The sequence below is a fragment of the Leucoraja erinacea genome, chromosome 16 (genome assembly GCF_028641065.1).
Source record: "Leucoraja erinacea ecotype New England chromosome 16, Leri_hhj_1, whole genome shotgun sequence".
Lineage (NCBI taxonomy): Eukaryota > Metazoa > Chordata > Chondrichthyes > Rajiformes > Rajidae > Leucoraja > Leucoraja erinaceus.
The window spans coordinates 28,239,866-28,251,960 of NC_073392.1; the positions used below are offsets into that span (position 1 = coordinate 28,239,866).

The window sequence follows — 12,095 nt, forward strand, 5'->3', positions numbered from 1 at the left end:
ACTCCCGGAATGCCTGACGACGCCAGGCATGCGCAATGCGATTTTTCCAGTTCTTGGCAGTTGATGGAGGAGGACATGTTGGCACTACTTTATCTACTGCGCCGATGTCAGGCGGTGGGAGATATTGCTAGTTTAGACATGGTCCCTGAATCTCCTTCAGTCTTTAACTTCGAAAATCCTTCCGATATAAATCGATGAGCCCCGGGAAATAAAATCATCGATTTTGAGAACAGTAGAAACGACGTGGTTGAGGGCAGAACTTTTTTTCTGGGGCGCATAGACATGGTACCTTTGAAAGTGGTCTTGCGGTGGTGAGCTGCTCCAACCTGTCAGTGGGGAGGTTGAGCCTTTGCCTTTACATCAAATTAGTGTATTTTGGCAATAAATAAATACTCAGAAACCACTGAACAGCAATGGATGAAGAATATGATGTGATTGTCCTGGGGACTGGACTAAAGGTAAGCTTTGTGTCAATAATTAAAACTGGTATTAATATTTGATGGTGGGTGGGGGAGATGCAGGGATGTATGGAGGATTGTAAATAGCCTGGGTACTGCGAGCAAGCAAAATGATGCTTAGAATAGCACTAGAAAATCTGATGCTTAAGAAAAATCATTATTATTGTGGATTGTTTAAGAAAAAAATGTAACTGGATTACATTATCTTAATGCTTTAGCCATTCATAATCATATTACCAAGGTTGAAATTATTATAGTGACAAGGGAGGATAAAAAGCTTTAAGGCCTGATGAGCGATAACAGTTTGTTGAGTCAAAATTGAATGTGAAACCCAATATTATAATGAATTGTGTTGCCTACAGTGGTAAATTATAAAAACATTTAAGAAATCTACGTAGTTATTTACATTTGATATTTTTCTTTAGTATGTAAAGGTTAAACATACTGAATTATACTCATTTTATACAGGATGGATCACTTTTTTTCATAATCTGTATATCAGTTTTAAAATTCACAATTTTTAACTTCAAATTATTAGCATTTTTACTGTACTATGCAAGCTTCTATCAAACTGGATTATCCTATCACATAAATCAACAAGACTATTATTTGTATTTGGTATTATAATTCAATGACATCTGAGAAATAAAACCACTGAATACTTATTTTGCTTTTGATTGATCAGTGACCAAAATATTCAGGAAAAATAATTTTGTCAAGTCTTCAATAAATTTGTTCATCATTATCAATTTTTTCCATGTGCTTAAATTTTAAAGTCTTCATCCTTGTTTTATAATATCTATCATGCTGCATTGGATTATTCATTTAGTTGGCATTAAATTCACTTTCTTGCCCGAGGCATTTCTGACTTTTATTCTCCCAAACCTAATGGCCCTTGAGGAGTTGATGATGATTATCTAAAGTTTGTGCTGGAGGTATTCTTGTTGTTTAGGAGGCAATTCCAGGATCTAGCCCCAGCGATAATGAAGGGTGGGTGATATATTCAGTGAGATTGAAGTGAAAATTGGAAGGAACTCACAGGAGGTGAGACACAAAATGCTAAAGTAACCCAGTGGGTCAAGTAGCTTCTCTGGAGAACATGGATATTTGATGTCTTTGGTTGGGACCCTTCTTCATACCAGGAGGTAATGTCCCTATACACTTTCCTCCTTTCTACTTCTTCAGTAGAGGGAGTGGGTTGGCAAGTGCAGGTAGAATAGCCTAGGTAAATAAATGCAGTGCATTTTGAAGATGATGTACACTGAAGCCAATGTGACCAATGGTGGAGGGAATAAATTTATAGATTTATATAAATAAATGATTATGGCAAATCCAACAAACTGTTCAAGAGTCACTCATGTCAAGAGTATTTTATTGTTATATGCCCTGAAACGGAACAATTAAATTCTTACTTGCAGCAGCACAACAGATAAACATTGTATTTGGTTTAAACCCCCCCCCCCCCATAATAAATAACAAAACAAGTTGAATATTTATATTTAACACAGACAAATAAACAATCCAATGATAGTGCAAAGTCAAAAATAAACCCCCCCAGTCTATGTAGTTCAAAGCCTATTTGGAGGTTGTGGTGTTTAATAGCCTGATGATTGTTAGGAAGAAGCTGCTCCTGAAGGATGTTGCAGTTTTCAGGATCCTGTAACTTCTTCCCGATGGCAAGAAGGAAATGAGAGTGTGGCCAGGGTGGCGCGGATCTCTGATTATGTTGGCTGACTTTTAGAAGCAGCGACTCTTGTAGATCCCTTCTATGGTGGGAAGGTCAGTATCGGTGATGGACTGGGCAGTCCATGATCAGTCCATGTTGCGTCCTGCAGGGTTTTGAGCAGCTTGTGAGTTGTTCATGTTGTCACTTAAGTTAATGGAGAGTATTCCATCATGCTTTTGATTCGTGCTTTGCAGATGGAAAGGCTTTGTGTCAAGGATACCAAGTCTCTGACCTGCTGTTGTGGCGATGGTATTTGAATGGCTAGTCCATGGGTTGCTGGTCAATGATGACACCCGGTGGGGGACATGGCGATGAAAATGGTTTAGACATACAGCATGGAAAGAGTCCTTTGAGCCCACAAAATCCACATCGACCATTGCACTAGTCCCATGTTATCCCACTTTTGCAACCACTTCTTACTCACTAGTGGCAATTTACAGAGGCCATTTAACCTACAAACTGACACATCATTGGGATGTGGGAGGAAACCGAAACACCTGGAAAATAAACCCACCTGGTCAAGGGAGAACATGCAAACTCCACATCGAAGGCACTCAAAGTCAGGACTGAAGTCAGGGTCTCTGGTGCCATGAGGCAGCAACTCTACCAGCTGCTCCACTGAACATAATGTCTTTGAAGAAGGGTCTTGAAGTCTGAAGAAGGGTCTCGACCCGAAATGTTACCCATTTCCTTCGCTCCATAGATGCTGCCTCACCCGCTGAGTTTGTCCAGCATTTTTGTCTACCTTCGATTTTCCAACATCTGAAGTTTCATCTTAAACATAATGTCTTTGAAAGTCAGGGGTAAATGGGTTAGATTATCCCTGATTGGACATCGTCATTGTCCGACGCTTAAGTTACATGAATGTTACTTACCATGCACATGTGTTGCATCATTTGTTGCACATTTGTGAATCGAATAGAATGTGGTGCAGTCATCATCAAACAACATTATCTTGTTGTAGCCATTATTCTTTAACTGTACACTGCGGATACCTTGATTGTAATCATGTACAGTCTTCTTTCACTGGCCAGCACGCCAACAAAAGCTTTTTAATGTACCATAACACTTTAACTTTACTGTAACTAAACATGTCTCACCTTGTGGAAGAAAGCAGCAGAAGATGGCTGAGCTAAGGACACGGCTCTGAGGAACTCCTGCAGTGATGTTGTGGGTCTAGGATGACTGACTGCCATCTGCCAAACATGGTGTGCTTTCTGATACTGATTGACTTCAATTTTACAAGGGCTCCTTGATGCCAGGTAGACACAAAATGCTGGAGTAACTCAGAGGGACAGGCAGCATCTCTGGAGAGAAGGAATGGGTAACGTTTCAACCCGAAACATCACCCATTCCTTCTCTCTAGCGATGCTGCCTGTCTCGCTGAGTTACTCCAGCATTTTGTGTCTACCTTTGATTTAAACCAGCATCTGCAGTTCTTCCCTACACTTCTTGATGCCAGATTTGATGAAACTAAACTAGATGTCCAGGCAGTCTCTTGCCATGCTTCCTTAATTCACCTGTTTGGTCTGCGATCGGATGAAGTTCTGGAGCTAGGTGCTCCTAGGAAAACCCAAACAGGGTATCAATGAATGAGCTATTGGAAAGTCAGTGCCCACTTGATAACACTGCTACTTTGATGATTGAGGGTAGGTTGATTGGGCATTAATTGGCCACATTCGATTTATCTTACTTTGTATGAAATTTAATCTTGGAGTATTGTGTTCAGTTTTGGTCACCCAGCTATAGCAATGATGCCATTAAGCTGGAAAGAGTACAGAGACGATTTGAAGATGCTACCAAGACTTGAGGAACTGAGTCATAGGGAAAGGTTGGGAAGGCTAGGATGTTATTGAGGGGTTATCTTCAAGGGTAGGGAAGTGAAGAACTTGAGTGCATAGATTAAGATGTGAGGCCTTAAGATTCAAAAGATAGGACCTGAGGGACTACAGATTTTCATGTGAGGATTCATTGTAGGATGTAACAAGCTGCATCACAAGTAGCTGTTTGAGGCAGGAGCTATACCAATCTTTTAAAAGACTTTTGCTTTGGGATGTGGATAGGAAACCTGTGGACGGATATGAGATCAAACCAGGCAATTGGGAAGGATTGGATAAGTAAACAGGCCACACCTGACATGGGCGTCCTTGGTTGGTTTGGCTCATTTCACATAGGTCCTGTTCCATGCTATATTCTCCCATTAGCTGTTTTATTGCCTACCACCATTCAAAAGATAGGAGTGGTGTGACTACTGAGCTTTGATGTGATCCTTCATTGTAGGATTGCATAGCTGCATCTATCGCGTGCTGTTTTTTGTTGTTTAGCATTGAGTAGTCTTGTATTCCCACGTGCTTTGGGATGGTGTCAGCAACCTGCGGCCATCTATGAGAGCACACTGAGGATCTGCAGAAGGAGTGGAGTACCTCGCAAACAGGCCACACACCTGACATGTGTCCTACACCTACACCATTGGCTGGATTTCACAAATTTACCTTGTTAGCCACTTCAGAACTCGCAAAACGTCATTTCATTCCTGAGTCACTGCCCAAGCAGAGGAAGGTTCTGCCTGGCAGTTTCCCCAGGCTGTCATCTCATGATCTTCACTGTGCCTGGTGCTATGCCTGTCAGCCACTTCTTCACTCTTTATTGACCCAGGTTTGATAGTAATGTTTGAATGGGGAATATATCAGCCATGAGGTTGCTGTCTGCAGAAATGTCCATTTTGCTGCTGCTGATGGAGTCCTATTGTCACGTAGCCCAGAAAGAGAACCACAAACTGACCACACCCACGTATTTGCCCTTCTCTAGTTTCACAACGTGTCTTGAAGGCTTGATGGTTTTTTCATCAATTTGACCTCCTTGATCCCACGTTTGCTGTGGACATGTCAGCTGTCGTAGGGTCCCGGGCTTTCTGCTCTTAGGGAGTGGTGGAAAATAAACAACCAAAGCTACGTTCCTTCTGGGTTTTATTGTCCTGAAACAGGGAGGGAATTAAATCTGGAAAAAGCTGGATGCGTGTCGAGCAATGTTAATCATGTGATATTTTTACCTTCTCAGGAATAAAAGGAGGACAGCAGAATTTTCTTTTTTTTACTGTCAATTATCACAGCTAAAATATTCTGGCAGTGACTTCCTCATGTGTAATTAGTAAGAATGTTGCCAGTTTTAAATAATCCCAGTTAAATTTGCAGTGATTGCACAATGTGCCAAATTTGAATGATGAGTCAACAATATAGTGACTTCGTAATTGGTGTTCCTGAGGACAGTACTAATCATGCAGAGATAAGAGTTCAAATTCCATCATGGGAGCTGGTGAATGGAAAATGGTTATTAACCCAGGGAAAAAAAGCAGTGAGTAATGACGATTGTGAAACAACTGGGTTGGTGTAAGATTCATCTGGATTGCTGATGCCTTTGCCCATCTCCATCGTTTTTTTTCTTCTCAAGTCGTTGAACGGATTTATGAAATAACATTTGCACACCTACTGGAGTTTTTTTTAAGAGATAACTAGTTGATGCAACATAGCTAAAATTTAGGAAGGCCTTTGATCAAGTTCTTTAAAAGAGAATCAGAGTGTTTTATTAACATATGCCCTGAAATGGAACAATGAAATGTTTATTAATAATATAAGAGGGTAATGTGCAGATTTAAATATGGCATTGGAGATAATGTAAACTGCATGGATTGAAAATTATTTGACAGACAGGAAATGTTGAGTGGGATTAAATGGGAGGTTCTTGGGGTGCCAACTATTGACCATGCGCTAACATAAGGAATAGAATGGTGGAGCAGGTTCAAAGGACCAAATGGCCTAATTTGCAACCTCTCGATGTTTCTGTTCTACATGACAACTGTCACAGCGGGTCAAATCCATGCCCATCTTTCTCAGGAAAAATGCTTTTTGATGCTTTCCCCACACCCAGTAAGACTAACTGTATTAATTTAATTTGCTGATTTTTAAGGAAAGAAATGCAGTGTCCTTGTTCTGTGTGGCCTATATTTGACTGCAGTCTGCAGCAATGTTGTTGTGCTTTAAATGTTCTGTGACATGGCTCAGCATGGTACTGAGTTGGGGATGCTGTTCCTTGCCACTGAGGCGGTTCCTATCCTTGGAAAAAATTGATTGTTTTTAAAATCTTGTCTCGTCAGACTGTGTCACAAATGGGCGTTTCAAATGTTGGAATTGTATTGAGGAACATTAGTCCTGGTTACCGTTGAAGATTGCTGAACAATGATGACATTATGCAATTCTTGCATCCCATTTATACACAAGATTTTCTTATGCTCTGGTCTGGAAGTGCCTCCTAGTCTCCCATGTGTAAGCATTCCATTAATTCTTGCCGTCATTGACCTCACGCAATTGTGAGAGTTGTAGGTGTAACCCATTGACAGGGGTTGCAGTTATAGCAAGAGTAAAACATCTCTAAACAAGTCACAATAAATCAGCATTTTCCCCGTAAAATAAGCTCCATCTGATATGATAAAATCGGTTTAATACAAAAGGATCTAAAAACAAATTTAAATTAATTGAGAAAAATTATAACAACATTTAAGAGACATTTATCCACTATCCTCTGTATGTATTGCCCCCCCTTGGGTTTCTATTAAATCTTTTCTCCTCTCACCTCTGGTTCTTGATTTTCCCAACCCTGGGGAAAATACTGTGCATTCACCACCTCATGATTTTATACACTTCAATCATGTCACCTTTCAGCCTCTTGCACTCCAAGGGATACAATCCTGGCTTACCTACCCTCTCCCTACACCTCAGACCTTCAAATCCTGGGAATATACTCAGAAGTGTTCTCTGCATTCTTTCCAGTTTAATGGCATTTCTCCTTTCATAGGATGACCAAAATTGAATGCAATGCTCCAAGTAAGGCTTTGCCAAAGTCTTTTACAACAATAACAACATGTCCTAACTTACATACTCAATTCCCTGACTGATGAAGACCAGTATGCCAAATACATTCTTCACTACCCTACTCTGTCACTAGATTCTTGACTTTCTGAACCATAGACCACAATCACTGAGCATGCGTGACAACAACACCTCCAAAATAATTCTCAACAGCGGTGCTCCACGAGGATGTGTTCTCGGTCCCCTACTGAACTTCATATACATTCACAATTGAATGGCCAAATTCTGCTCTATTTCCATCTACAAGTTTGCAGATGACACCACTGTGGTGGGCCAGACCACCAACATTGACAAGGCAGAGTACAAGAAGGAAACGGGGTGATTTGTGACATAGTGTCAGGCCAATAACCTCTCCCTCAATGTCAGCAAGCCAAAACTGATGTTGTAATCCTGTTCTATTAATGTTACCTCTGGTGTTTCCTAAAGATCTATCCTTGTCCCCTTTCCTTTTTTTCTCACCTGGTATGTTGGTGACATGTAGATCCGTCACCACCTTTTCTTTCATTCTTTCAAGTGTGTATAATTGTCAAATAAGTAAAATTTCCCTCCAATTAAATATTGGAAAGACCAAAGTGGCAATGCGACACTTCTCATTCCACCCATTTGTCTCGTGGCTGACAGAGTCTCATTTCGGCAGTTTGAAGTCCTCATCACTTCTGGCTGCCAAATGAATTGTGAGCTCTATGTATTGGCTTTAAAAAATGCTGAGTTTTGTACCAGACTCAGCCTCTGCTTCAGCTCTAGTGCCAAAACTCAGTTACCTTTTGAAAATACTTTGCATTATTGGGCACTTTCGTTCCATTGTTGAAAAGCCAACAAAACTGTCCTTTATTCTAACTCTCATCAAGACCTGCTAGTCCATCAACACCAAGCTGTATTTGTTCCTAGTTAAGCTACGTTTGGGTATGTGTTTAATCTTCCTAGAATGTTTTAAATCTTGCTCCCATTCCTTCCGACAACCAATCCCTTCCAGTACATTTACCACAATATTTCTTAATCTACCGAGGCTCAAAGCATCAATTTGCTTCCCTTAGATCTGGGTCACATTTATTCCGCTTTTTAAAAATGTGTTTAAAACCTATTTTAATAATGCTTTTACTCTTTAGTCTTAATGTGGTGGTTCTTGTCAAGTTTTAATGACGATAAATTACGGTAGATGATAAAGTGTAAATGCAGAATTGTCAACAGTAAGTTCTGGAAGTACTTGGCAGGTCACGTATTTGTGAGAGAGGAACCGTTTATAATTCAGATTCATCATCACTTCTTCGGGCGGCACAGTGGCGCAACGGTAAAGTACTGCCTTACAGTGCCAGAGATCTGGGTTCAATCGTGACGAAGGCTGATACCTGTATGGAATTTGTACATTCTCCCAGTGACTGCATGGGTTTTCTCTGGGTGCTCCAGTTTCCAAGACATAGAGGTTTGTTGGTTTATTGGCTTCGGTAAAATTGTAAATTGTCTCTAGTGTGTAGGATAGTGTGATTGTACGGGGTGATCGCTGCTCAGCGTGGACTCGGTGGGCCGAAGGGCCTGTTTCCATAGTATCTCTAGTCTAAAAGTAAGGTTCTTTCTAAAGTTGGGAACAACTGGCAATGAACAAATGCAGAGAAAGAGAGGAAATAGGGGAAAATGGTGAGGATAGTGAAAGGTCGGAGATTAAATTACAAAAAGAATGCTGGTAAAGATGAAAGATGTAAGTGAGGAAACAAAAGGTTAGATCGACACAATGTGCTGGAGTATCTCAGCAAGTCAGGCAGCATCTCTGGAGAAAAAGGATAGGTGACGTTTCAGGTCGGCTCCCTTGTTCTGATCCGAAATATCAACCATCCTTTTTCTCCAGGGATGTTGCCTGACCAGCTGAGTTACTCCAGCACTGTGTGTCTATTTTTGGTATAAACCACCGTTTGCAATTCCTTCCCAAACAAAAGGTCAGTCTGGATGAGGTGTGAAAATGGGAAAGGGAATTATCACTAAAATAATTGAAGAAAAATTTTTTAAATGCTAGAAACACTGTCTGAAATGTTGAACATTGAATTCAGAAGATTAAACTGTGCCTGGCTGGATACTGAGAAAGCTTGCATGAGACTTTTTCATATTGTGAAATAGGCAGCAATTGCAAGGTCAGACTAGAGAGGATGGAGAAACAAGGTGAAAGCAACCAGAAGCTAATGGTCACACTTGTGGACTGAATATGTGTTCTGCAAAGTTGTCGGCAAAACTGTATTTGATCTCCTTTGTAGAGGGCTTTACATTATGAGCAATAAATAGTGTAATATAAATTGCTCTCAGTGCAGCTTCAGCACTATGTATTTGGGCTCATAAGTAGTCAGAAGAGTGGAGTTGAGACCTTGTCATTTCATCACCTGTGGTTGTACGGGAAGTCTGAGATGGAAGAGTGAATCTGAACTTACTGAAAGTACCAATCGCTTCAGAATATTGAAAAAGAAAGAGAGAAGATGCGTCTCATGGTGGCATGGCATTGGAGGTGTGCCGGACCATGCCAACCAACGGTCATCCGTGCACTAGTTCAAGCCTGGACACTAAGGACAATTTACAGAAGTCAATTGGCCTACAAACCTGCATGTCTTTGGAGTGTGGGAGGAAACCAGAGCACCCGGAGAAAACACGTGCGGTTACAGGGAGAACGTACAAACTCCGTACAGACAGCACGTGTAGTCAGGATTAAGCCCTGGTCTCTGGTGCTGTCAGGGAGCAAATTTACTGTTGTGGCACTGTGCTGCCCATGTGATGAATATGGAGGCTATTGGGTTGTGGGCTGAATACAGAAATACATTTCTGGGTCTGGTGGGATCAGAGGGAAGGGAGTGTGGGAAATGGATTGGACATAGTTGAGGGCCTCGTCAGCCACTGGGAATGGAGACAATTATAGAAAGTCTGAACAGATGTGATGGGGCATGGAAAAACTGGGTGGGAGGACAGGAATACTGGCAGCAGCAGAGTGCAAGAAAAATGTATTTATTACTTGTGGGAATTGCTGTGCAAACTGCAAGTGAATATGAATTGCTCAATTATTCCATGAAATGGTGAGAAAGAAGTTGAGGAATGGAAGAATCAGAAAATGATGGACATACTCTGACTTGAAACAATCAATGGGCTCTTTCTCTTTCCATTTATGCTAGCTGACCTGAGTGTTTCCAGCATTTTCTGTTATGCTTTCACATTTCTAGTATCTGCAGCCTTTTATATTTTTTTAAGGAAAGGGCAGATGGGTTATGGTAAGAATGGGATGGAAAATGTATTTACATTAAGCACGCTTGGGCTACAAACTGCAAAGTTACATTCCACATTATTGTAATGGATACCATTCACAACCACCACTTCAAAGGATCTGAACAAAACAAATTTAGCATTTATATAAGATTTCAAAAATGTTTTTTACTGGTGTTTTAAGTCTTACAACCTAAACCTTTTTATTGGATATTCCAGTTTTTTCCCTCCAAAGTAAGCGTTTTAATTGAAGTCATGTCTCGGACAAATGTGCCATAATTTGAGTTGTCAAGAAACCATTGGTATTTTTGTCTGAATTTGGCGGCCACGTTGTACCAGCTGCTGTGTCACCGAGATCTTTGTGGCCGCATTAATTTCCAATGACCAGATTCAACCATGATTGCCACATCTCGTACAACAGTTTAGAGAGGAAAATGGCCACGAAGCTCTGCAGTATGACATAAGGAACTTGTTTGGCGATGAGATTTAGGCAGGAGTTCACTGTTTGTTTGCCTCATAACATCGGTTGCTGCGTCAGAATTGACTCATTAGTATCTGTTTCGTAGAACACAGAGCAGTACAGCACAAGAACAGGCCCTTCGGCCCAGAATGTCTGCGTCAAACATGATGCCAAGGCCAAGTCTCGTTAACCTGCACATAATCCATATTCCTCCATTCCCTGTATATCCATGTGCCTATGCAAAGTTTCTTAAGTGCCACTATTATTTTTGCCTCAACCACCGCCTCCTGGCAGCATGTTTCGCATTATCTAATTCTCAATTGCTTGACTGTAGGCTTTAGAGATGCAGCGTAGAAACAGGCCATTTTTCCCATTGAGTCCATGTCGACCAACGATCACCCCGTACACTAGCACTATCCTACACACTTGATGGGCAATTTATAATTTTACCGAAGCCAATTAACGTACAAACCTGTACATCTTTGGGTGTGGGAGAAAACCTATGCAGTCGTGGGGAAAACGTACAAATTCCGTACAGACAACGTCGGTAGTCAGGATCAAACCCGGGTCTCTTGCGCTGTAAGGTAGCAACTCTACTGCTGTGCCACTGAGCTGCCCCTGAGGTAGTGAATTCTAAGGAGTAACATGTTCACTCATAAAGGATCTTAAACCAGATGAAGGATCTTTGGTACCAACAATGTAACTTGTGATCACGTATATATATTTTTTTACAAATATAAAAAAAAGGCAGACACATTTGAATGCCTGCTGCTTAACCATAAAGGAAAGGATTTCTGCAGCCTATATTTTTTGTATCTGCCAGAAATTTGTTATAACTACTTGATTTTAGAAACTGCATAACTTTATCAAGATCAACAATTATTGTTGAAAATCAAAAAAAACAAACAGATATGGGCCAAACGCAGGTAGGTGGGACTGGTGTAGATGGGACATGTTGGTCAGTGTGGACAAGTTCGGCCAAAGGGCCTGTTTCCACACTGTATGACTCTATCGCTATGTTGGAAAACAAACAAAAGCAGAAAATGTCATAAATCGCAGGCCAGGTGGCCATGTGAGGAAAGAGAAAGCAGTCACCATTTCAGGTTGGAGACTTTTTGTCAGAATTGAAAAGAAGATAAAAGAACCCTTAAGACAGTAAGGAGAGTAATTATTGCTCTTATTTTATTCCTCTTGAGAAGGAGGCAGTGAGAAGCTGTTATGATTGCAGTGTGGAAGGTAGGCAGTTCCAAGATTTTTGACCCGGAGTTGAAGGAACAGCAAGTTAGATTCATTGATGTGTG

At 40.9% G+C, this 12,095-nt stretch overlaps 1 protein-coding gene across 1 annotated transcript in view; it reads left to right on the forward strand.

The window, feature by feature from the left end:
* Window positions 1–71: 71 nt before the first annotated feature.
* The window catches only part of LOC129704700 (rab GDP dissociation inhibitor alpha), a 46,128-nt gene continuing 34,104 nt past the window's right edge, over window positions 72–12,095 (forward strand). Inside the window, exon 1 of the mRNA XM_055647999.1 lies at window positions 72–458. Coding sequence (XP_055503974.1) covers window positions 414–458 — 45 coding nt within the window. The 5' untranslated portion in view covers window positions 72–413. The remainder of the gene's footprint in view (window positions 459–12,095) is intronic.